Consider the following 27,596-nt stretch of genomic DNA (forward strand, 5'->3'; position numbering starts at 1 on the left):
TCCATCCATCGCAACGCTGCCAACATCTCCGCTGTATACATTCCTAACTTATTAGATATTCTTCTGTTGATTCCAATTTCTTTTGCTGGCATAGCCACCCCAACGAAACAAACTGACTAGTCGTGCTGGCATCTCATGAAGAACACTTGTGTGGTAACAGTTTAAAAAGCCAATCACAAACAAGTCGGAAGTTCCCTTATTTGCAACAGTGGCCTGATCCTTGACGACCAATAGGCACTTCTCCGCTGCCAATTAGGCTCGTGTTCTTCGGATGAAAGTCTTTATTCGCCTCAGGTGGTTCAGTTGTTAACAAGTTTAATTTGTTAATTTTTAAATGTTCGACTTTTTCACTCTACCGATACCGGACGGACTAGATTTCGGCCTCACATGACAGCATGTCCCGCATCTGCAGATTTTCTCGCCTTTGTAAAGCCCCCTCGATGCCGTGGCTCGCTCTTCACCTGTCACTGTGCGTGTGTATCGCACTCCCTCCTGGAGGTAGGAAAGCCGGAAGGGGGTCGCGGGGTGGTTGCGATGGGGAGCGTTAGGTCGGAGTGGGTATGGGGTCCCCTGCGACCCACTGCAGCCGGGTGAATCGCCTCTTCATCCCGACTCTGAGGCTTGTCGCCGAGACCTCAGTGGGGTTGATGCTTTATCGTGAGAGATGCAATGTACCCGGTGTCAAAACCGTCCTGCCGAAGAGGTCTCGACCGCACTCTTTTCATACATGCTGCCTGGCCTGCTGAGTTCCTCCAGCATTTTGTGTGAATGAACGAGCTTTGGGTGTTATACTAAAACACTAAACTGCTCCCCACAATTAGACCAAGTGCGATTGTGTTGTTTTCCACCGTGCCCGATTTAAAGAGGCTGTGACTCTATTCGCTTAAAATCACGAATAAAGGTTGGGTTGACTCGTTCTCCGATCTTGGCAACCCGTTGAATTGAATGAATTGCCAAGATCTGAAAGCAACTCAGCCCGCCCGCGATACACGTTTTCCCGGTTATTTCCATATGCAAAGATAAAAACAGTGCAAAAAGAACATTTTGGTTCGTGGTCAGTACGTTACATAGTGTGAGCATTTAGTGAGGCTTTAAAAAAAACGAGATATTGCGTAATTGACTCTCGTGACTAGGTAATTTTTCCTTTAAATTACCTCGCACCATTCCTTTTCGGACGTCTCGCCGTGCTGGCAGGCCACCGAGTCTCGGGCAGGCCAAAGGACATCTTTCACCAAATTAAAAAGCTGTGGGACATCAGGCAGTGGTCAGCACGTAAGGTCCTGCAGTCACTGCAGGAGAAGGACGAGATGGACACAGTGGGGTGGTTCCCTGAGCAGACTGTCCAGTTCATCTGGCAAAATGCCTCAACGCCAGACCTCACCAATAGGCACCAAGACCTCGCCTGGCTGGCGGTGAGAGGACCCCTCCCAGTCCGACCCCTCCCAGTCCGACCCCTCCCAGTCCGACCCCTCCCAGTCCGACCCCTCCCAGTCCGACCCCTCCCAGTCCGACCCCTCCCAGTCCGACCCCTCCCAGTCCGACCCCTCCCAGTCCGACCCCTCCCGTACGCCCGGAACGTCGTCTCCACACGCCTCTGCCCACGGAAGGACTGCAGTGAGGAGGAGTCGGTGACGCACCTCTACACACTGTGGGTTCGCGGAGAGGGTGAGGAGGAGGATGGAAGGGACAGTGTTACACTTCATCCCCAGCAGCTGCGTAACAGAGGACTCTCTGACCTACGGGCTGTTCCCGGGGACGCACACCGAGACCAACATCCGGTGCTGATGGCAGATCATCAACTCGGTCAAAGACGCTCTTTGGTCGGCCCAAAACTTGATGGTCTTCCAGCACACGGAGATGTCTGGCACATTCTCGGCTGCAGGAGGACGTGCTGAGGGACGCACTCAAACTCGGTGCAGCCACCGCAAGGGCCCGATGGGGAAGGACCAAAGTCTGGGGTTCCTCCTGCGGGAGTTGAGGGGTAGGGGGTGGGTGGGGTGTATACCCCTCAACAAGTCTATGTAAATATGGAATAAGAGTGGCACCTGGGTGGCAAAAGTGTGGGAATGTAAAGACTGTACTGGAAACATTTGTAAAGGACTGAGTCATTGAATGGTTTATTGTACATAATTTTATTTTTGAATAAAGTTTTTTTTAAATAAAAGGCTGTGGGACGGTGGGGAGTGGAGGCAAGGTTACAAGGAGTGCTATGGCTGCAGTTTGCCTGCTATGGAGTTGCGGTGAACTACATATACCTGTCTGGATGACAACAACCCCCCCCCCCCCCCCCCGCCCGCGCTGACTGCTCCTGTGGCTCCTCCCACAGACCCCGGTATAAAGGCGATTGGAGGCACTGCGCCTCCCTCAGTCTCCAGGATGTTGTGTGATGGTCTCTTGCTGCTGATGGTGCTCTCTTCCAGCTAATAAAAGCCTATCTCTCGCCTCACGTCTCTGAGTTATTTTACTTTACTTTCTCAATCATTTTATTAATAATATATATAAAATACAAATGATATATTAATAAAGGGATTACAAACATACAAATTCCCATTACACATGAAAAAATGCATAAGCAATGGTTACAGTATAAATGAGTTTATCAAAACATGTTTACCAAAACAGTGTATGTATGAACATGGTAAATCTAAATAATTTGTAATATAGGATATTAAAAAAACATAGAAAAAAGAAAAAAATATTATGCTAAATTAACTAATCTACTAATCTAATAGCTAAGAAAGAAGAAAAAAGAAGCAAAAAAAGAAAAACTAGAAGAGAAAAAAAGGGCTGTTTATAATATCTCACAAGAATACATAATCATCAATGTCATCAACTCCGATCCTCGCAACATAAATAAGATTAAAGCTGGAAAATCAAATGAACTTGGAACAGGGTTATATTACATTATATGAAAATATTGAATAAATGGTCTCCATATCTTTTCAAACTTGAAGTATTGAATACACAACTTCTAATTTTTTCTAAATTTAAACATAACATAGTTTGAGAGAACCAATTAAATACAGTGGGAGGATTAATTTCCTTCCAATTCAACAATATAGATCTTCATCAGAGTTAGAAATGCAATCATTCAACAGGCGGAAAAAGATAATTGCAGTGAGTCCATCATTGGTAAACCAAAAATTGCAGTGATAGGATGAGGTTGTTAATCGATATTCAATACTGTAGAGATAATATCAAAAATAACTTTCCAATATTTTTTCAAAAGCGGACATGACCAAATGAGTTAAACATAATATATGAGTTAAAGATGCGGTTTCAAATTGACATCTATCACAAATAGGATTTATATAAGAGTAAAAATGAGCTAATTTATCCTTGGACATATGAGCCCTATGTACGACCTTAAATTGAATTAATGAACGTTAATATATCAAAGAAGTATTAACTAATTGAAGAATTCTATCCCAATTCTCAATAGGAAAAATAAGATTAAGCTCTCTGTCCCAATCACTTTTGGTCTTATAAAGGGGCTCTGAATGTATCTTGATAATTATATTATAAAGTTTTGATATAAGCCCTTTTTGAAAAGGGTTTAATTCAAAGTCTCCAAAATATCTGAAGGCACAAAATTTGGAAATGTAGGAAGTACAGTACTTAAAAAATGCCTAATCTGTAAATATCTAAAAGAAATGAAATCTAGGCAAATTATATTTATTAGATAATTGCTCAAAAGACATAAAACAATTGTCCAAAAATAAATCAGAAAATCTTAGTAATCCCTTAGTTTTCCAAGCCGAATAAGCTTGATCTATAATGGAAGGGTGGAAAAAGCAATTAGATACAATAGGACTATTTAAAACGAATTGAGTCAACCTGAAAAGTTTCCGAAATTGAAACCATATACATAAAGTATGTTTAACTATCGGATTGTCAATTCGTTTTGGCAATTTAGAAAGAGCAAAAGGGAGAGAAGTCCCTAAAATAGAACCCAGAGCATAAACTGGTACCGATTTAATTTATAAACTCACCCAATGAGGGCCAAAAGAACCACCCCTGTCTTGCAACCAACATAACAAATATCTAATATTAACTGCCCAATAATAAAATCTGAAATTAGATAATGCTAACCCACCTTCCTTCCTTGACTTCTGTAAATATATTTTACCTAACCTGGGATTTTTATTCTGCCATATATATGAGGAAATTTTTGAATCAACATTAGTAAAAAAAGATTTCGGAATAAAAATTGGTACCGCTTGAAAAATATATAAAAACTTAGGTAAAGTAACCATCTTAATAGCATTAATCCTGCCAATTCGAGATAAAGATAATGGTGACCACTTACTAAACAAGGCTTTAATCTGATCAATTAAGGGTAAAAAAAAATAAACCTAAATAAATATGTTTTTTTGTGATTCTAATCCCTAAGTAAATAAAAGAGTCATTAACTAATTTAAAAGGTAAAATCTCCGAGAGTTATTGATGAGCATCAGGAGTAAAATTTCAAGGCGCGTTGCAGAGCGGAATATCGCATTGCCTGTATTGGTTAATTGAGAAGTCAGAGAGCTAAATGGGATGGTCCCGGTCTGAAACTTTGATTGTTGATTCCCCATCCAGAGCTGTCCCAGACACGCTGAGTTCTTCCTGTGTTCTAGGCTGCAAGCGGGATAAAGATTACATGATGCAACAGTAGCTAATTGAGACATCAGACACTGAAACGCTGGAGGAACTCGCCTTTAAACCAAACTTTAAAGTGTAGAATCAAAATGTGAACACTCTTTGATAGAGATGAGCAACCGTAGAGGTAAACATGCTTTGATGGGGTTGTGTGCAGTCTTCTTTATTCCTCTCCATAGATGCTGCAGGTTTCGTAAATGAAACGAAGTGCAGCGTTTTATATATATTTTTTAAAAATCTATCCCTTTTATTAAACTCCAAAGCATGCCTTAAAAACCCTTTGCATAATTATGTCATCACGTCAGACCAGCCACTTGAAATAAAACCTCAACTCATGTGGGTGGTTGTGAATTATGTATATTTCCGCCAGTTACTTAACCTGCGATGTTGACTGATCTCCCGAGTTCCTCCAGCACTTTGTGTATTCCTAGTAGTCACAATGTAACTTTATTTATCGAACAGTTTTCATACAAATGATGCAGTTCAAAGTGTTTTACAGTGGCATAAAGTACAAATATGAAAATACAATAAAAAATGAAATCAGAAAATAAAAGACAAAGATATTAGTTAAAATGTTAGGTTAAATAAATCTGTTGATGTTTAAATGTGCCAACTGAGTCTGCATCCCTTAATTGTTTTAGGTATTGAATTCCACAGTTTAGGAGCTTAGTTCAAAAAAAGTTGACCTGCCTATTATCGTTTGAGGGAGATGATCTAAATTTACGAATGTGGAGAGGCACTACAGCACACAATGTTGTACTGACCTTCTAACCTACTTCATGAACAATCTGTCACCCATAACTCAGATAGGCACATGGATGAAAGAAAACTCATCTCTTCAATGTCCCTAGTGTATCAGCCTCTACACTGCCCTCAGCAAAGCACTCCAGGAACTTAACACTCAATAATAATATCTCTGACCTGTACTAAATTCATAAGAAATTTCTTGACTGCCAGGAGGACCACAATCTTGGATGTGGTTTGGAGGCTTGTGTGCTTCAATGGCCTAGAGAGCTATGTTGGCTGGAGTCAGGGTCTTGTGTTTTGCTCTTGGTAGGGTCAACAATGCCAAACAGGTCAAAGGACAGAGGCCAGGCTAGGAGTGGTTCTACTGGTCCTCCAGCTTCGGAGGTTCTGCTCACGGCTAATGACACTGACTGGTAAAACAAAATTGTTATGGAAACAGCAATGAAGTATTCTACATCTGTGTGCGATGGTGTTCCTGGGTCATGGCTGACAGTGAAAGCTGAGCGAATGACAAGCTGAAGGAATCCCCGGACGCTGCCAGAGACGGAGGACCTTCATTGCTGCCCTAAACCTCGCTGGTGTAATGGGCAGTAAGTAAGCAGTTGTACTTCAATCAACTACCTTTGGATTGCTGGACACTTGGCTCATGTGAAACCCCACACAGTGCCAATGAGCAGCTGGGGGTGAGGAAGCTGGTTCTGTGTAAGAATTCTCTGCACTCTGCAATATTCTTTGGGTAAATGTCAGCTCGTGGGATGTGTGGCTGAGGGATTTATTTTACCAGCAGGGATGATATAGGGCACAAGTTCTACCTGTTTAGTGATGTTGGGTGCATCAGTAGCCTGTAGTTTTCTCATCTGCTTCACTTCCCTGTTAACAGTTTCAGTGATTTGTTTTCTCTCTCTTGTCCTCACCAGCCGAACAGGAACGGATGAATGGAATGATTGGTTCATCAGTGTTACTGGATCCTAAAGTCAAAGCTGATCCCAGCAAGCAGGAAATAATTTGGACATTCATCGCCAGGCACAGAAGCCCGCTCACGATTTTGCATCACATCCCGGATTACGGGAAGTGGGCAGAGCCCAGTGAGCAGTTCAGATCACGTTTACAATTTATTCCATCCAACGGCTCTCTGATGATAAATGGATTAAAGGTCGGGGACCAAGGAGATTACAGCTTCATGGCAGCTGATCGTACACTAAAAATAATACAGCTGTTCCTCTTCCGTGAGTGTTTTCATTTGCTTGTAATGCTGTTTAAAAATGACTCACTGCAGGTTCTGTAGTTCATGAAAATCAAAACAAACCTGCAGGTGCTTGAAGCCTGAAATAAACCAGATGTTGTGGGTGCAGGGGATGAAATACTTCAGGTCAAGGCTACATCTGTGGGGAATGAAAGATTAAATGTTCAAAAGACATACCCTTATTGACACTGAATTCATTTTTAAAGTCTTGAGGATAGGGGTGTTAGGGGGTTTAGTTAGGTTTTAGGGACAGAATATGGGGGAATTTGAGCTCAGGCTGGAGCCTAAGACTCCGCTCTTGCATTTGAAGGCCAGCAACAAGGAGGTGGGACATCCATGGTTGGGTGTAGGGCTGATGAATAGTGGATGAGCTTCCCCCCTCCCCAGGTTATCTAGTTGTTGGCGGGTTCCAGAGTTGGGGTTCTGTGTGGTTGAGATGAACGTGCTCTGATGACATTGCTAGGTTCCTGAATTGGCAAGGTCAGAGTTTGAGGTCCAGTGTTCAATGATCAGGGTATCCTGGGATTGATGCCGAGGATCAAGACCCAAGAGTTGAACCGGAATTCTGGGGAAGTCGAGGTCTACTGGCCGGAGCTGAGTCTGCTGGCTAAGTCGAAGATTAGTATCTCCAAGTCCACTGGAGGCTGATCCGGAGGGTAAAGGTCTGTATGTGCATGGTTGTGAGAGGACTGGGGATTGTTTTATTGCTTGTTCTGTGCTGTTCTGACGAGCATTATGGAAATGCTATGTTGATGCAGGAATGTGTGGCAATACTTGCAGACTGCCTCCAGCACTCCCTCGTGTATTGGTAGTGCATGTGATGCATTTCACTCTGTTTGATGTAACTAAACTTGCTCCTCAAACTTTTCAAGATTCAATACATTAGTTTGGGTGGCGGTGAGGATGGGGAAGGGCAATGAGCAGAATATTCTCTGAGTGAAGTCATGTGGTCACTGGGATCAGCTTAAGCTATCATGCCAGTGCAGTTTGTTGTTTGTGTGCTCAGCAGGTCGGACAATAGGCAATGTGAAAGAGAGGAGCGTGGCAGGGGAAACTGCTCTTACATTAGAACAAATATCATGTATTATCATAAATATTGAGTTCTGCAGCCTGCAACATGCCCGGGTGGAGGATGTGGTGTTCCTCCAACTTGTGTTGTCCCAAATAATAGGGCTGGAGGTCAGTCAGGGAGATGAGAAGGGCCATAGTAAATTATAAGTGTCAGAGTGTTGAAGCTTAGGGTCAGTGCTATGGACCGATTCATAAAACCATCATGCCCTAAATTGTATGTGTTTGGAGTGTGGGAGAAAACTGGAACTTCTGAAAGAAACCCCTGCAGTCATGGGGAGAATGTACAATCTCCTCACAGATAGCAATGGCAACTAAACTAATCTTACAACTCTTACAACTATTGCCGATTGCAATACCATTGTGCCACTGTTCTACCATAACTCTTACATTTTGACCATCCAAGGATGAGGATTGTTGTACATGTGCATTCGTAGAATTTGTTAAAGAAATAAAAAGCAGGATACCCAAAAGAGAATCCATAGGTTTGGATTTTCAGAAGGCTGTTGGCAAACTCTAGATCTAGATTTGAAAGACCTCTGCCTAATCAGAAATCTGTACTGGGAACAAACTGCCACTGTAAGAATAGATGGAGAAGTGAGTCAGTTTACGAAAATCAAGAGAGGCGTTACACAAGGGTGTGTTTTCTCCCCTATTTATTTAATGTGTACAATGAAACAATATTACAAAAAATAAGACATCTTGGGAATCAAAATTGGTGATGAAAACATCAATAATTTCAGATATGCAGATTACACTATGTTAATGCAAGTATGGAGGAAGAACTACAAAACTTAATTGATATAATTGTTGAAGAAAGACCCATTTTTGCACTATCTATCAATTGCAAAAAGACGATGTAAGATGATATCCAAAAAGAAGAATCCTATCTGCAGGCTGAAATTAAACGGGAAAGACCTAAAATAAGTACAGAACGTTGCTACTTAGGAAGCTGGGTGACATCAGGTGGCAGGTGCGACATGGACGTCAAAAGAAGAATAGGCATAACGAAAGACACCTTTACGAGAATGAAGAGTATACTGACCAATACTAAACTAGGCATGACAACCCGCCTCAGAGTACTGAAATGTTACATTTATCCAGTTATGTTGTATGGGTCAGAATGTTGGACAATATCTAGTAACATGAGGAAACAAATTAAAGCAGCAGAGATGTGGTTTTTGAGGAGGATGCAAAGAATATTATGGTCAAAGTGAATATCTAATGAGGATGCCATGAACTGAACAAGCACAAAAAGAGAAATAATGTATGAGATCATGAAAAAGCAACGTAACTTCATTGGACATGTGATTAGGAAAGAGGAGTTAGAATGCACGGTAATTATGGGAAAGATTGAAGGGAAGAAAGCATGAGGAAGGCAAAGACAAATGATGATGGAGACAGCAGCCAGAGAACTGGAAATGAATACCAAAGAATTGATCCACTTGACCCGAAACAGGAGTGTGTGGGCCATGGCCATCAAAGCTCAATCTGGGCATGGCACCTGATGATGATGATGGTTGGCAAGGTGTCACACAGGAAGCTGCTTAACAAGCTATGAGCCCGTGGTATTACAGGAAAGATTCTCACACCCATGAAGCAGAGGCTGATTATCAGGAGGCAGAGAGTGGGAATAAAGGGAACCTTTTCTGGCTGGCTGCCAGTGACTAGTGTTGTTCCACAGGGGTCTGTGTTGGGCCAGTTCTTTTACATTATATGTCAATGATTTGGATGATGGAATTGATGGCTTTGTTGCAATTTTAAGATAGGTGGAGGGGCAGGAAGTTTTGAGGAAGTAGAGAGGCTACAGAAGGATTTCATAAGAGCAAGCAAGGAAATCTGCGGATGCTGGAAGTTCAAACAACACACACAAAATTCTGGTGGAACACAGCAGGCCAGGCAGCATCTATAAGGAGAAGCACAGACAACGTTTCGGGCTGAGACCCTTCGTCAGTTCTGCTCTTGGCCCGAAACGTTGACTGTGTTTCTCCTTATAGATGCTGCCTGACCTGCTGTGTTCCACCAGCATTTTGTGTGTGTTGTACAGAAGGATTTTGACAGATTAGGAGAATGGGCAAAGAAGTGCCTGATGGAATAGTGTTGGGAATTGTATGGTCATGCACTTTGGTAGAAAAAATGAAAGGATAGACTATTTTTCAAATGGAGAGAAAATAAAAGAACTGGGGCACAAAGAGACTTTGGAGTCATTGGCGGTATTCCCTAAAGGTTAATTTGTAGGTTGAGTCTGTGGTGAGGAAGGCAAATGCAATGTTAGCATTCATTTCAAGAGGACTAGAGGATAAAAGCATGGATGTAGTATTGAGATGTTATAAAGCACTGGTGAGGCCTCACTTGGAGTATTCTGAAGATTTTAGACATCTTATCTTAGAAAGGATGTGCTGAAACTGGAGAAGGTTGAAAGAATATTCACAAAAATGATTCCAGGATTAAACAGCTTCTCATGAAGAACATTTGATGGTTCTAGGCCTGTATCACTAGAATTTGGAGGAATGAGGGGTGATCTCATTGGAACCTAGTGAATGGTGAAAAGGCCTTGAGAGTGTATGTAGAGCAGATTTTTCCTGTGGTGAGAGAGTCTGCAGACATTATAGGTACCCACAGCTTATTATCAGTCTATGCGTTTCTCAAACCATCAGCTTTACGCTGTCAGTTCTGTTAGTTACACTGCTATAGCAGGCTTAATTTAGTAGGTGTCACCCTTGTGGAAGGTGTAGCACCTACTTGGCACCCTCACCCCAGATCAGGGTCATGTGAAGCCATGAGAGCAGGTGGTGGATGGTCATATGAGCAGCTGGTGCACGTCACAAGTCCTGGTTCTACAACTACTGACACCAGGCAGACAATCTCCGAAGGGTATTGATACTGGCTGGGGTCACCCGTCTTGTAAAGACACTGCACAGAAGAAGAAGAGAATGACAAACCACTTACGTAGAAACTTACCACGAATACTTATGGCCGTAGAAATACCATGATCACCCACATCATCCGATACGGCTCATAAAGACCAACTGAATGCAACAGGATGCCCTGAGTACCTTTCAGAAACTCTAACAAAAATAATTGGTCACTGAGCTTTGTGGAGACCTTAGTGAGGGACCAAATGGTTGCTGAAATGTCCAAAAGGGAGAAAGATGAGGGAGAACATTCCAGACTCACGGGGAATAGTCAGGAATGGTAGAAGGTAGCATGTCAGGGTTGTACAAAAGGCTGGAGTGGAGAAAATCGTAGAGTTCTGGGCCTGGAGGATGTTCCAGAGGAAACGGGGTGGGGGGTGGGGAGACATCCTGGAGAAACTTGAGATGGAGAATTGAGAATGACGAAGCCATTGTTATGCTAGGGCCGGAGGCAGTGGAGTGTGGGTCAGTGGGTGCCGGGACTTTGCTTGTTCACTTGTGATGTCCTAGTCTTGGGTCAGGTAATTCTGATGAGGTTTAGGCCATTTTCATCTTCACAGCGAAAAAGAGGAAGGAAAGAGATTGTCACAAATTTATAAATGGCTTATTGAGGCCTCCAATGTTGCAACCACCTTCAATAATAAGGTATCAACTAGGATCTAGATGGAGTCCTTGGGTGTTTGACATTATACTCACATGGGTGGATTGAAGCAGTCCAAACTTTAAAGAACTTGAGCACATTTCTCAACCATTACTTACCTTTGGAGAGTGAAGGTCCTGTCATATTTCGTAGAGAAGAGCGAGGACAGTCCCCTGTTTATCTGTCCCTGTTCTTCCCTCTGCCTTGAAACCATATTAACAGCCATCCATCAATTCCTCTTGATACATGGCTGAGGGCAAATCCCTGCAGTTGCCACACACCCCCTCATAGGTCTGACCATGAGCTCACTGGTGGGAACTTGTGATCCACAGTTACTTCAATTTTTTTTAATTTATTCATTTGCAGGATGTGAGTGTCTCCAGCTAAGCCAGCATTTATTGTCCATCCCTAGTTGCCCATGAGAGGGTTATGATGAGCTGCTGCCTTGAACCACTGCAGTCCCTGAGGTGTAGGTGCACCCAAGGTGCAGTTAGGGAGGGAATTCCATGATGTTGACCCAGCAACAATGAAGGAATGGTGATATATTTACAAGTCAGGATGGTGAGTGACTTGGAATGGGATTTCCAAGTAGGGGTGTTCCCAGGAATCTGCTGTCCTGGTCCTCCTAGATAATGGTGGTTGTGGGTCTGGAAGGTGCTGCCTTGTTGTTGCAGAGTGTTGATCTTTCTTTTGTGTTTGGTGTGGTGCCGGGTGGTAAGTTTTCATTGGAATTGTTCACCATTCATTAACCACACTCTCCCCTTTAGGTCCTCTGTCAGAGGATCTGATCGTCATCAATACCACCTTCATCGGTTCCACCATCCTGCTCACCTGTAAGGTCGATGGGGATCCTCTTGAGTATCAGTGGTGGAAAAATGGAGTCCAAGTCTGCTATAATGCCCAGATGAGAGATGGCAACAGGACTCTCCTGATCCAGAATGATACATGGCTCGAGAGTACTACGTACGTGTGTGTGGCACACAATCCAGTCAGCTCCGTCAGGAAGGATTACATCCTGACAAGACCTGGTAAGCTCGGTTTTCTGAGGGTACCTTTTCATCACTATCTCGGGAATAGGAAGGGTGCAATCACTCTGATGGGATTGTACTACTGACCCCTAATAGCCACCGGGACATTGAGGAAAAGTTATGTAATCATGTTAAGGAAATACTTCAAAATGATGGGGTTGTTTTCATGGGGAATTTCAACTTCCCTAATATACTGTAAACTAGGACCTTGGTGTAAGAGGTTTGCATTGCATTCGCCTTCTTTACCCCAGACTCAGCCTGTAAATCAACCTGTTGGGAGTTTTGCAGAGGACTCCCAAGTCCCAAACTTCTGCCCATTTAGGTAATAGTCCACACAATTGTTCCTTTTACCAAAATGCATGATCATACATTTCCTAACACTGTATTCCATTTGCCACTTTTTTGCCCATTCTTTGAATCTGTCTTAAGTCCTGCTACAATTGCTTTGCTTCCTCAGCTCTACCTGCCTCCCTACCCATCTTCATATGATCTGCAAACTTTGCCACAAAGCCATTAACTCTGTTATCTAAATTATGGACAAACAATATGAAAAGCATCCCCAATACAGACCCCTGAGGAACACCACGAGTCATCGACAGCCAATCAGAAAGGGCCTCTTTTCTTCCCAGTCACCGCCTCCTGCCTGTCAGCCATTCCACTATCCATGCCTGTATCTTTCCTGTAATGCCATAGGATTTTATCTTGTTAAGTGGCCTCATGTGGCACCTTATCAAATGCCTTCTGAAAATCCAAGTAAGTGACATCCACTGCATCTCCTTTGTCCCATCCTGCTTGTTACTTCCTTGAAGAACTCTAACAGATTTTTCAAACAAGATTTCCCTTTACAGAAACCATGTTGACTTTGATTTACTTTATTATTTTATTATTTATTTATTACTTTATTATTATTTTGATTTACTTCACGTACTGCAAAACCTCATCCTTAATAATAAATTCCAACACTTTCCCATCCACTGAGATTAAGTTAATTGACCTGTAATTTCCTTTCTTTTGCCGTCCTCTCTTAGAGTGGAGTGACTCTTGCAATCTTCCAGTCCCCTGGGACCATGCCAGAATCAAGTGATTCTGGAAAGATCATGACCAATTTAGAAACCTAGAAAACCTACCGCACAATACAGGCCCTTCAGCCCACAAAGCTGTGCTGAACATGTCCTTACCTTAGAACTACCTAGGCTTATCCATAGCCCTCCATTTTGTTGAGCTCCATGTACCCACCTAGGAGTCTCTTAAAAGACCCACCTCTACTGCCGCTGCTAGCAGCTCATTCCACACACTCACCACTCCGCGTTTTTTTTAAAAAAAACAACTTACCCATGACATCTGCTCTGTACCTACTTACAAGAACTTAAAACTATACCCTCTCGTGCTAGCCTTTTCAGCCGTGGAAATTGCCTCTGACTATCCACATGATCAATGCCTCTCATCATCTGAAACACAAGATGATCTTATGCAGACCTTAACTTTCTTTGTCAACCATGGTTGCCTACTGCTGCCATTTCAGAACCTCTTCCTCTGTGGAACATGTCTATCCTGCGCCTTTTGAACTATTGCCTTGGTGCTGTGAAATGCAATGTTTCCATATGACATCCCCCATCTAATCTGTGCCAAATCACAGGACAGCCCCACATCCCTGCTAATTTCCCCTCTAATCTATTCTTCCACCTCTTTCCATCCACCCTGGAAGTAATTTACAGTCATCAATTTGCATCCCAACCTTACTGCCTGTGGAATGAGGGAGGAAACTGCGTTAATGGGGAAATCCTCCTCATTCCCAGGAGGAGTATGCAAACTCCACATAACAGCCCGAGGCCAGGATTGAACCCAAGCTGTTGAACTACGAGGAAGCATCTCATTTAGCATAGCACACACTTAGGGGGTCTGTCGTACAATCCCGTCAGTGTGATTACACCCTTCCCATTCCTGAGTTCACTTTTATTCAATTTGGGGTAATTAAATTGGCCTGGGATTTTCAATGTCTTGCAATGTCCTTGTTGCCTTTGTGGGTTATTGCTTCATCGGGACACTGAGTGGTCTGATTGGTCCCGAATTCTTGTGTGGTCCAGGGTGTATTTCAGGGAGGCATGCCAACCACTCTTTGTGGATCCTTGTCCAGTGAAAATCCGACCTCTGGCATGTTGGCCTTGAGCAGTGATGCAGCCTGTAAGAGATGGAACATTGTTGTACAAGACACTAGTGAGGCTGCATTTGCAGTGTATTACGAGGGCATTAGACAGGAATTAAAAGGCTCCAGCTCTACGCTGGGCACTAGCCTCCATAATATCTACAACATCTTCAGGGAGTGGTGCCTCAGAACCGTGATGTCCATGATTGATGACCCACACCCCCCCCACCAACCCAGGACATGCCCTCTTCTCATTGTTACCATCGGGAAGGAGGTACCGAAGTCTGAAGGCACACACTCAGCAATTCAGTAATAGCTTCTTCCCCTCTGCCATACAATACCTAAATGGACATTGAACCAATGAACACTACCTCACCTTTTTTTTCTTAAATTTATTAGTTATATTATTTCTGTTATTCTACTATTTTAATCTCTTCCATATATACTTCCTGTAATTGATTTACTTGGTTATTGTTTTCTTTAGCATGTATTGAACTGTGCTGCTGCTGCTAAGTTAACCAATTTCACAACCCTTGCCAGTAATAGCAAACATGATTGTGATTCTAATCGGGATCACCTTTTCTCTGGCAAGTCCATATCAGACAGGTGGAGGGTGTTTAAACATCAATTGCTGAGAGTACAGGAAAAGCGAGTTCCTGTTAAAAGGAAGGATGTGGTTGGAAGATGAGAGAAACTTGGATATCCAGGGAGGAGATGAATGTATTCAAGAAGAAAAAGGAGAAGTATGTAAAGCTTCAGAAACTAGTATCAAACAAAGCATGAGAATTATAAACAAGCCAGAAAAGAACTAAAGAAGGGAATTAGCAGAGCCAGGAGGGGCCAGGGAAAGTCCTTGGCAAGTAGGATTGAGGCAAATTCCAAGGCATACATCAGAGTAAAATAGGATAATGAGGGAAAGGGGATGGGATCACTCAAGATTAAAGGAGGGAAACATTTGCTTGGATGCAGGGAATGAATGCATAAGTATGTCGAGGTGTTTAGAGATCAAGTGGGAGGAAGTGCTGGGTCTCCCAGTGAGCATTAAGGTGGATAAGTCCCCAGGGCCTGATGGGATTTACTCAGGTTATTAATGGAGGCAAAGGGCAAGATTTCCCCTTTGACCAGTATCTTTGTGTCCTCTCTAGCCACAGTCAAGGTCCTGGAGGACTGGCGAATGGCTAATGTTGTACCTCTATTTAAGAAGGGAAAATACTGGGAATAATAAAATGGTGTGTCTCATGTCAGTTATAAGGAATTTGCTGGAGAAAATTAGTGTTTGTTTTTGCTGGTTTGGCACAACTGTTCTATCTTTGCAGATACTTCTGCAACTTCCTGGTGAGAACTATGTTAAATCGGTTTTCACTGCAACTCACTCAAGCAATCCAAACCCAAAAACCCCTTACAAACCGACTTTGGTTATTACATGTCTCTGTCATTAACACAGAATAATCAGAATCAGATTTATTATCTTTGTTTATCGTGAAATTCATCACTTTGTGGTAGCAGTACAATGCCAGGCATAGTAAAAAATAAGTTACAGGAAGAATTTTTTAAAAACAGTGGAAAGAGAGCAAAGTAGTGTTCATGGGTTACTGGACTATTCAGAAACCTGATGTTAGAAGGGAAGAAGCTGTTCTTAAAATGTTGATTGTGTCTTCAGACTCCAAAACCACCTGGCTGAAGTGAGAAGAGGACACGTCCCGGGGCATAGCATCCTTAATGACTGGTGCCACTTTCCTGAGGCACTGCCTCTTGACTGGTGGGTGGGTTCATGCCCATGATGGAGCTGGTTGAGTGCAAACCTGCAAGTTTTTTCTGCAGTCCTGTGCATCCAGTCAAATGCTCTCCACGGTACATCTGTACCCATACCGTGTCTTTGTAAATGTTGGGCCCAGGATAGATCTTTGAGTTGTTGACACCCCCACTGGCAGTCGGGCAGGGGTGGCTCTATCCCCTGCAGTCCTGTGGATCAAGGTGTGCTGCTTCTGATCCCGTGCTGTGATCACACTGAGACAGGGAGGTGCGGCAGTACAGGGTGTCTCCAGCTTCTAATGATGGGCTGGGTGTTCCGATGTTGACGACAGTGCACCAGGCTGCAACTGTTGAAACTAAATCCTTTGAAAGCTTGGGCTGTGGGTTTAGAAAGTTGGAGCAACTGCACCCTCTGCTGGGACTGTCCTGCACTGCAAATTGTGATGCATCTCTTCAATGTTCCACTGGACGTGTCGCCCTGTCAGATGTGTGTCAATGTGTGAACTTGGTGTCAGCTTACTGAGCTCTTTCACTTTGTACACTTTCAGAGGTGGCATTTGGCAGCAGCCTTATAATCTTGAACAAACATTTCACAGTGATTGGATGTGGACTAGTCTGGTATCTGATGTCATCTGGAACGTAGGAGTAAGTAACAAGATTACCAAAAATTCTGTCACTTTCCGGGGAATTAGGTTACAGTGAAAACTTCCCACCTGTGTCTCACTGATACTTTAATTACTGGAAGTGTAGGGAAAACATGTACCCTATCTGGATACTGCCAATCCTGGACTGTTTTGGTGCGAATTTTATTGGGTTCTGCCATGAGCTCTCAAATACGAAAGTCCAGAAAAGACCAAGGTAACATGTCTGAATGACTGGTGTCCTGTCACACTCGCCTCAATAATAAGTTAATGCTTTGAGAGGCTTGTCAAGGACTACTTCTGCAGCAGGCTACGATCCGCAGTGGATCCCCTACAATTTGCTTACCGAAATCACCAGTCGATAGGTGACACAATAGCCACATCTCTGCACTCTGTCCTTGCACATCTGGAGAAGAGGAATTCTTATGTGAGAATGCTGTTCTTGGATTACAGCTCAGCATTCAATTCCCTCCAGGCTTGACAAGAAGCTCTGGCGACCTCAGCCTTCACCCTGTCTTGTGTAGCTGGATCCTTCCAGTCAGATCATCAGCAGGTAGTAAGAGTGGGCTCCCTCTGACCCTCAACACAGGTGCCCCTCAGCGCTGTGTACTAAGCCACTTCCTTTACTCTCTGTATACACATGACTGTCGCCACTCACAGTTCCAGTCTGCTAATGAAATTTGATGACAAAACACCGATTGGCCTCATCTCAATTAAAAGGCAGCCTACAGAGAAGTCATTACCCTAACACAGTGGTGTCAAGAAAACAATCTCTCTCTGTCACAAAAACAAGGAGCTGGTTGTGGACTACAGGAGGAATAGAAACAGGCTAGCCCCTATTGACATCAATGGATCTGGGATTGAAAGGGTGAACAGCTTTGAGTTCCTCGAGATAAGCATCAATGAGGATCTCACGTGATACTGGCTGTGTGGTGAAAAATACACGACAGAGCTTCTTTCACCTCAGATGGTTCAAGGTTTGGTATGGGCCCCAAATCCTAAGAACTTTTTAAAGCGGCACAACTGAGAACATCCTGACTGGCTGCATAACTCCTCGTATGGGAACTGTGCTTCCCTCAATCGCAGGACTCTGCAGAGAGTGGTGCAGACAGCCCAGCACATCTGTAGATGTGAACTTCCCACTATTCAGGACATTTACAAACTAGGTGTGCAGAAAGGGCCGGAAGGATCATTGGGGACCTGAGTCACCCCAACCACAATCTATTCCAGCTGCTACCGTCTAGGAAACAGTACCGCAGCATAAAAGCCAGGACCAACAGGCTCAGGGACAGCTTCTTCCACCAGGCCATCAGACTGATTAATTCATGCTGATACAACTGACTATCCTGTTATACCTAATATATTTATTATAAATTGTTATGAATTGCACATTTAGACAGATGTAACGTAAAGATTTTTACTCGTGTATATGAAGTATGTAAGAAATAACATCGATTCAATTCAGCTTTCTCCTGAGGCTGCTGCAGCATTCCTTGTGGGCTGATGGTAAGATATACGTAGGAGCAGTATTGGGCCATTCAGCCCGTTGAGTCTGCTCTGCCATTCCATCATGGCTGATGTATTATCCTCCCTCAACCCCAATCCCTGCCTTTTCCTGTGACCTTTGACACCTTTACAAATCAGGAAACTATCAACCTCTGCTTTAAATACACCCAATGACTTGGCCTCCACAGTCAACTGAGGCTATCAGTTCCATAGGTTCCCCACCCTCTGGCTAAAGAAACTCCTCATCTCTTCTGTTGTAACTGAATGTCCCCCTATTCTGAGATAGTGCCCTCTAGCCTTAGACTCGCCCACTATAGGAAACCTCCTGTCTTAGTTTCCCATAAGTCTCACCCAGGATCGACCCAACCAGTTAAGCAGAGAGATCATCAGTACGTGGAACAGTACAAAGTCAGGTGGACCATTCACCCTGCAATATTGTGTTGATTTTGATGCCAGTTTGTACTAAATGTTCTCTGTGCAGCATCTGTATCCCTCCGTTCTCCATGTTTCCCTCCATTCTCCATGTGTTTATCTCAAAGCTCCCTCAACTCCACCGAACTGCCTGCTTCCACTACTGTCCCTGGTTACCCATTCCAGGTACCTACCAGCTCCCGTGCAAAACTTGGTTTTTAACTCGAGTGTGAGGAAAAAGATGCACTGAAATAGGATAAAAGAAAACAGCAGAGTAGATTGTAATTGTTCAGAGGCTGGGGGTGAGGAACAAATAGTCAGAATATCTGGGATTTTAATTGATTTTATACATTCTATGCAAAAATGAAAGAACTAACAGTCACAGATACAGTAAGTGAGCAAGTATGGGTTAGTGTAAATTTCTGTAGATTTTTCAGTTTTCAGATGGTTGTAAAATATGGTGACACTTGCACCAGATCACTTTCTCACACATTCACAGACTCGATGAAATCCCAGAATCCGGTTTATGATCACCGGTGTACACTCAGTGTCACTTTATTAGTTACACATGATCACCCACTTAATGCAAGTATCTAATCAGTCAAAGACTGTCGGCAACTCAGTGCAGAAAAGCATTCCGGCATGATCCAGAGGTTCAGCTGTTCAGATCAAACATCAAAATGGAAAAGGAATGTGATCTCGATGACTTTGACTCTGGAATGATTGTTGGTGCCAGATAGGGTGGTTTGAGCATCTCAAACTTCTAAGCTCTTTCACACACAACAGCCTCTAGAGTTTGCAGCATGGAGCAAACAAAAAGTAAACATCCAGTAAGTGGCAGAAAAACCTTGTTCATATGGGAAGTCAGGTATATCGGTGAGAACCAAGGTAGATTGGGATTTGCCAAACACTGCCGGAAAAAGCAAGATATCCCATTAGCCACCCATTTCAATGCTACTTCCCATTCCCATGTGTCAGTCCATGGCATCCTCTACTGCCGCAAAGAGGGCACACTCTGGTTGAAGGAGCAACACCTTATTCCCTCGGGGTAGCCTCCAACCTGGTGGCACGAATATCGATTCCACCAACTGGTCAGCTGGAATTGCTCATCTGACCCCAGCCCCGAGATGCCTCTCAGGAGAGGGTCCCACATAACGTGAGCCGTCTGGTGGCAATGCCCACCGTGACTTTCTGTGAGCTGAGGAAGCTCTACAGGCTGCTCTTGCACACCTCTCACTTCCTTGTCCTCGTCTGCCAACTCGACTCACCGTGGTAGTCTGTTTTACTGTCTGGGGGTGGGGGAAGGTCCACAGTGGAAACCTCTTTATGCAGGGGTCCTTCGCTGACACCCCATCCACTTATCCATTTTGTGAGTGGGAGGAGTCAGTGTACCACTTTTATATGGAACGTGAGATTTTGCAGCCCGTTTTCATATCTCAAAGGGCTGCTGCACAGGTTCTGGTTACACTTCAGCCCTGCGCTCCTGATGTGGGTGCCCAGTATGGACTGGGGGACCAGGCTGTGAACTGATATCATAAATGGCACATTCCATTTCTTTCCAAACAATCAGGTCACTTCACTCACTCCAGGTGGAAATCACATGCCCCACTAATGGATGGATCAACATTGTCAAAGGCCAATTTCCTACTCTGTTCTGACTGGTCTTCACTTTCATGCCTTGAACTCATTGTCTGCGGGTTCACTATCCCACCCTCACAGTAAACATAGCAGACTGCAACCTGTGATCAGCACTCCCGAGAGTGTTTTACTTTCTTCACCCCCATGTCTAATTGTTGGTCACCTGATGCTCCAACCCTTTATCTTTCAGAGCCACTGTCTCCTGCATCAAGGTACTTGCTGTTTGTCAACCCATGTTTCTGTGTGGCCCAGGTTGTCCCAATTTAGCTGCTTAGCTGTCATTGGCAAAGTCAGCCGTGCCCTTTCTCACTAACAATTCATGTACCTAGAAATGAGGTACGATACCACAACTGGAGGTGACATTGAAAACCTGGCCCCTGAATTTCCTCCATGGATTTGGGATGCCTCTGCTTAAGTAATTTGTAAATACCTCATCTCTCTGGAGACACATTGTAGGTAATAATGTCACCCACCCTGGCCAGATTTCCAAAGTCGTGACCCATTCTTTAAAATTCAAACTCCAAAGGCCTTCCAATATCAAATGGTGGCCCCTCTCAATTTCTGATTTTGTCTCCTGCCTTGTGGAGACAGACAGATGATTCCCATTTAGTTGCTCAGCCATTCCTGTTTAGTCCCTTCCTGCATTTAACTGTTCTGTGACCTTGTAAACAATACCAGGAATTCCTTCTGTGTTCACTCGTGTTCTCTCCTCCCCTTGTCTCTTTTACTGGTCTCACCAACACATTTTGTTTTCAGCCCGGCTTTTAAACTACAGAAGTGTGTTTAATCATCACTCGACCTTACACATGTGTACAGTCAAATAAACATCATTTAGCAATGAAAAGCACATACAATAACTGGGTTCACAAAATTATTCATGGTTTCAAATTAAAATACAATTACTATTATCTACAAAACCTTCAATTCCTCGGTGGGGAGGGGGGCTCTCCATTCGTGGAAATCCCCACTATGGCCATAGAGATTGCATGCTCTTTCTCCCAAGACACCCATCATGAGCATAACCTGAGAAGAGTGATAGGCAGTTGGCTTGAGGAGAGAGATTGGCTTCCTGCTGCCTGGACTCGTAAATGGCTAGGTGTTGTAGTCTGCACTGTGCCTGGAGTTCTGGGGCACAGTGCATGGTGAAGCCACAGACCATCACTGATTGAAGTCTTCAGTGTGAGACTGTGTCAACCCACTGAGCTCTGCCTGGAGCTCTGGGGCACGGTGCATAGTGGAGGCAGACCATGGCTGATTTATGGAAGGGTGTCCAGTCAGGTAATTGGGATCTAGTGGCTGAACACAAAATGTTTCATAAACCAATGGTGGTTCCATGCTGGGCATTGTAGATGAGCTTGGGAACACCTGGTCAGCAAAAATGAATAATATTTCACTGTCTTATCATTTACAACTCAGCTTTTAATGCCATCATCCCTTGAAAGCGAATCAATAAACGCCAGGACCTGGGTCTGAAAACCCGCTTGTTCAATTGGATCCTGGATTTCCTCACAGACGAGAGAACCTGCAGATGCTGGAAATCTGAGCAACATGGAGGAACTCAGCAGGCCAGGCAGCATCGACGGAATAAAGGACAGTGGACATTTCGGGCCAAAACCCTTTGACAGGACTGGAAAAAATGCTGAGTTGTTTATTTAAAAGGCTGTGGGGGGAGGGAAGGGAGAAACACAAGGTGATAGGTGAAACTGGGAGGGAGAGGTGAAGTAAGGAGCTGGGAAGTTCATTGGTGATAAATACAGGGCTGGAGAAGGGGGAGTCTGATAGGAGAGGACAGAAGGCCATGGAAGAGAGAAAAGGGGGAAAGAGCACCAGAGGGAGGCAATAAGGAGACAAGGTGAGAGAGAGAACATGGGATGTGGTATGGTGAAGGAGTGGGGAGGAAAATTACCAGGAGTTTGAGAAATCGATGTTCATGCCATCAGTTTGGTGGCTACCCAGATGGAACAGACAGACAGACATACTTTATTGATCCAGAGGGAAATTGGGTCTCATTACAGCTGCACCAACCAAGAATAGTGTATAAATGTAGCAATATAAAACCATAAATAATTAAATAATAATATGATAGTCATAAGTTAACATAAGGTGTTGTTCCTCAAACCTAATTGCTTCCAGTAATGCAGCAACCCCCTTCACCATTCCCCATCCCATTTTATCTCTCATCTTATCTCCTTGTCCATCCGTCGCGTATGAAGGTTTGAGATCAGAGGCTTTCTTCTAGATGAGCTGCCAGCCACAGCTGATGAGCCCCATCTGCCTGAAGTAACTGGTTTTATGCACCAGTAGCCCACCTTTGCGTTTCCTGTCAGTAGAAACAGTTCTGCAGGGCTTATCAGCTAAGCACATGTAAAGGCCAGGAGCGGGACTTGGTTGTCAGAGGCTATTTGAAGCACACACCATTGGGAGCTTATCTCCAATACCCTCCTCCACCATCCTTGACGACAATAACTACATTAAGGAACCCTTGCTATGACCACCATAATCATTAATTCAATAAGTCCCCCATTGTCACTACTCAACAAGTACCTGGAGCCAGGTCTGTTTATCTATCCACACAATAGTCAAGGGCAAGTGCAATCTCCATGGCAATTCACATGGCTGTAGACCACATGGACAATACAAACAATAAAAAGTCATCAACTAGCTCAGAATTTAACACCGTGATTTCCACAATCCTGATTGATAAGTTACAGAACCAGGGTTTCTGTACCTCCATCTGCAATTAGGTCCTCAATTTTCTAACCAGAAGACCACAATCTGTAGATTGCTGATGATCAACACTGGTGCACCTCAGGGGTGAGTGCTTAGCCCACTGCTCTATGCTCTATATACCTATGACTGTGTGTCTAGGCGTAGATCAAATACCATTTATAAATTTGCTGATGATACAACCATTGTTGGTAGAAACTCAGGTGGTGATGTGTGGGTGTACAGAAGTGAGATGTGCCAACTACTGGAGTGGTGTCATAGCAACAACCTTGCACTCAATGTCAGGAAGATGAAGGAGCTGACTGTGTACTTCAGGAATGGTAAGATGAAAGAATGCATACCAATCATAGAGAGATCAGAAATAGAGTGAGCAGTTTCAAGTTCCTTGGTGTCAAGATCTCTGAGGACCTAATCTGGTCCCAACATATCGATGCAGTTATAAAGAAAGCAGGACAGTGACTATATTTCATTAGGAGTTTGAAGAGATTTGGTATGTCAACAAAAACACTCAAAAACTGCTGTAAAAGTACTGTGGAGAGCATACTGACAAGCTGGACCACTGTCTGATATGGGGGGTGAAATGATACTGCACAGGACCGAAAGAATCTGCAGAGGGTTGTAAATTTAGTCAGCTCTATTCAGGAACAGCTCCTTCCCCTATGCCATCCAATTCCGGAATGGAATTTGAATGCATGAACACTATTTTAATATATATTTCTATTTTTGCACAATGTTTAATCTATTTAATGTACACATACTGTAATTGATTTACTTATTTTTCTTCTGTATTATGTATTTCACTGTTCTGCTGCTACTAAGTCAATAAATTTCACAGCACAAGCTGGTGATAAGAAACCTGATTCTGGTTCCTTTTCTGCTGCTGCTTCCTGCCTGTCCCCAAAGTCCTGGGCAGCTTCTGGAGTTTTGCTCTGCCAAGTCATTGTCTGCACTGCAATCTCTTTCTTTGCTCTCACACACAGCAAGTGGAACTTTCCTGATCAGATCATACCTGTCATATACAATTCCTTGCTGGTGTGAAACTCACAGAGTAAACAGTATATCTTTACTCAGAGAATGGCGGATGCCTGCAATGCACTGCCTCATACGGTGGTAGAGGCCAATACATTAGAGACTTTAAAGGGATGTTTAGACAGGCACATGGATGTGAGGAAGGTGGAGGGATATGGACATTGTGTAGGGAGGAGGGACTAGTGTTCGGGTGTTTTTGATTTGCTTTTTAGCTGGTTTGGCACAACACAGGATTTCATTTAAGGTCAAACCCACTAACACATGGTGGATCAGCCAAGATTAGTAACTAACAAGACAGTGGGACTCCGAATTACACCCAACAACCAATATCCAAGGCATGCAGGTGTGTGGTCAAGAGGTCATGATCTTGGTTATTGACCCCAGTCCCATAAATTCTCACAGAATTATCAAATCTGAGGAAGGAGGCCTGATTGCCATCTCCCTCAGCTGCTGGATCAGGACTCCCCCTGACTGAATTCCACTTGGAGGCAGTCATGAGGAGGAGGAGACAGGACCTACCCTGTTACATAGTCCTGAAGGACACATCTGTTCGTGGGGCAACAGAAGGCATGCAAACAGCCAGAGAACGTAATCAATGTGATGAACACAACAATGTGAAGTCCAAATGCAGTCCATTTCCAAAACTCTGTCAAGTCCAGAAATGTAATGATTAGAGACCTGATAATCTGAGAGGATTGGAAATTTTATCAAATTAACTATCTGTTCCTCACCTGTATTTTTCTGTAAAGAGACTGGCTTTGAAATGGAGAATGTTAGAAACCAAAAAAAAGGGATTGAACTTGGAGCAAAGATCCCACAGTAATGGTCAGCAATTCACTCAGTGCTAATCAGGAAACTAAACTAATGAGATGCAGTGATCCCATTCCCAATACTGACGTTCATGCTTCTTACACAGCTTCTGGGCATATAGAAGTTGGTAGGCAGAGTGGGCATTTGTATTTGCATCTATGCTTGGGGCTTGCATTGATTGATATCAACTTGTTTCTGGGCTTTGTCGTTTGGGTGGGATTTTTTTCTTTTTTTCTCCCCATTATGGAATCCCGGAGCATACGTCAATTATTTTTAGTGTTGTTCATCGCTGCCATTTTCGACTATCCTATCCTGATGTGCGTCTAACTACTGATTTTAGATACAAAATTCCATGATGATATTTAAACAGTTAAATGTTTTAACTTGGAATGTTCGCAGTTGGAATCATCCTATTAAGTGTGAGAATACATTTAAAGTTATTAACTGATTCCAGCCTGATATAATCTTTGTTCAAGAGACGCATATCAGGTTATGTCATAAAAATCGATTTTTTAAATTGTGGAAGAGTCCTCAGTTTCACACAAACTCCCAGAGTAAATCTAGAGGTGTTTCTATTTTTATTGATTCCAATATCACAAGTGGAGGATATAGCTGATATTAATGGTAGATTTTTTGACTGTTAAAAGAATAATTTGAAATAGGAAAATGGTTTTGGTTAATATTTATGGACCAAATGTTGATGATCCCTCATTTTTTAAAACCATTTTTATTCTATTACCCAATTTAAATGAATATATGTTATTAATGGGTGGTGATCTTAATACTTGTCAAAATCCTTTAAAGGATAAGTCATCATCCAAATATCAACTCCTTAATCGGTCTGCATCACTTATTAATACATTTTTAATAGATTACAGTTTAATTGAGATCTAGAGGCATATGCACCTGAGTGATAGAGAACACTCTTTTTCTTCTCACATATTAATAATAAATATTCAAGAATCGACTATTTTATAGTTGACCCTCAACTTTTATTCAATGTTCAGAAATGTGAGTATGATGCTTTTGCTATTTCTGATCATGCTCCTTTAAACTTAATATTTGAACTGAAAGCTATTTTATAATTACAAAAAATTTGAAACCTCAATGTGTTCTCTCTCGATGCAGAAAAGGCATTTGATAGTGTTGAGTGGCCATATTTGTTTAAAGTATTAGAAAAATTTAGTTTTGGTAATAATTTCAATAGATGGATTCAAATGATTTATAAGAATCCTATTGCCGCAGTCATTACTAATAACTGCCAGTCTTCTTTTTTCTCACTTTCTCATAGCAATAGACAGGTATGTCCATTAAGTCCTTTATTATTTAATCTTGTATTGGAGTCCTTAGCTATAAAACTACTTGAAGCTAAAAATATTCATGGTATCTCTATGAATGGAACCATATATATGATTTCTCTTTATGCAGATGATCTTTTTGTTTTTATTTCAAATCTTGAGGAATCAATTCCCAATCTTTTGGAAACACTTAAAGATTTTGGTAAATTTTCAGGATGTAAACTTAACTTGAACAAAAGTGAATTGTTTCTATTAAATGTCTATGTTAGTACATGTAATGATATTCCTTTTAGAATTGTTAATACATTTAGATATTTAGGTATTATAATTACTAAAAATATAAAGATCTCTATAAAGCAAATATAGTTCCTTTAATGGACTCCATTAAACAACTATTTTCTAGATGGAATCCACTTACTTTTTCTTTAATAGGTAATATTCATGCTGTGAAAATGATGATTTTACCTAGATTTTTATATATTTTCTGAAATATACCTATCTTTTTAACTAAAATTTTTTCGATCAAGTTGACTCTCTTATTTCTTCTTTTATTTGGAACAATAAGAGACCAAGAATTAATAAGAATCATTTACAAAAATTTAAAAAAAGATGGACTTGCTCTTCCTAATTTAAGACTGTATTACTGGGCTGTGAATATTAGACAATTATGTTTTTGATTATATTGGTTTGATAAGAACCAAAAACCATTATGGGTTGATTTGGAGTTAAAAGCTGTTAAATAATTTCATTTAACTTAAATTTTAGGAGCTCCATTACCTTTACAGCTCTCTAAAATTCCAAATTTAAATCTCTATCCGGTTATTAATCAATCCCTACGGATTTGGGTTCAGTTTCGTAATTTTTATATTTTCAACAATTTAAGTTGTCTAGTGTTTTATATCGAAACTTTTCATTTAAACCTTCAACAACTGATCCCATTTTTTTCTATGGAAAAATAAAGGAATCCATTATTTTACAGATTTATTTTGTGATGGTTGATTGATAACTTTTGAGGAGTAAATTAATAAATTTTCTCTCGCTCATACACATTTTTTGCAATATTTTCAGGTTAGACATTTTTTACAACAATATTTACCTAAGTTTCCATATTTACAATAATCTGATTTATTGGAAATCATTTGGAAATTGAATCCCTTAGTGAAAGGTTTCATTAGCAGAATTTATAATTTATTTTTGTTAGAAAAAGAGAACCTATCACTCAAGATTAAAAAAGATTGGGAGAGCGAACTTAATATGACCTTTGTTAATGAAGATTGGCTTCGAGTTTTGAAAAAAAAAACGTAAATTCTTCTTCTGTATGTGCAAACCACTGTTTTAATTCATTTTAAAAATTGTTCA

General features: G+C 42.3%; 1 protein-coding gene across 2 annotated transcripts; it reads left to right on the forward strand.

The window, feature by feature from the left end:
- Positions 1-26,462, forward strand: LOC132394513 (carcinoembryonic antigen-related cell adhesion molecule 1-like). 2 transcript variants are annotated; one of them, XM_059970778.1, is made up of 5 exons: positions 3-498; positions 6,306-6,614; positions 12,022-12,282; positions 16,726-16,822; positions 21,790-26,461. In XM_059970778.1, exons 1-4 carry the CDS (start codon positions 396-398, stop codon positions 16,818-16,820), a joined length of 768 nt encoding a protein of 255 aa, XP_059826761.1. In that variant the 5' UTR covers positions 3-395; the 3' UTR covers positions 16,821-16,822; positions 21,790-26,461. The 2 variants fall into 2 exon arrangements, with proteins under 2 accessions (XP_059826762.1, XP_059826761.1); XM_059970779.1 differs by lacking the exon at positions 16,726-16,822 and having other exon boundaries at positions 1-498; positions 21,790-26,462.
- Positions 26,463-27,596: the final 1,134 nt, after the last annotated feature.

This window comes from Hypanus sabinus, chromosome 5, assembly GCF_030144855.1.
Source record: "Hypanus sabinus isolate sHypSab1 chromosome 5, sHypSab1.hap1, whole genome shotgun sequence".
Taxonomy (NCBI): domain Eukaryota; kingdom Metazoa; phylum Chordata; class Chondrichthyes; order Myliobatiformes; family Dasyatidae; genus Hypanus; species Hypanus sabinus.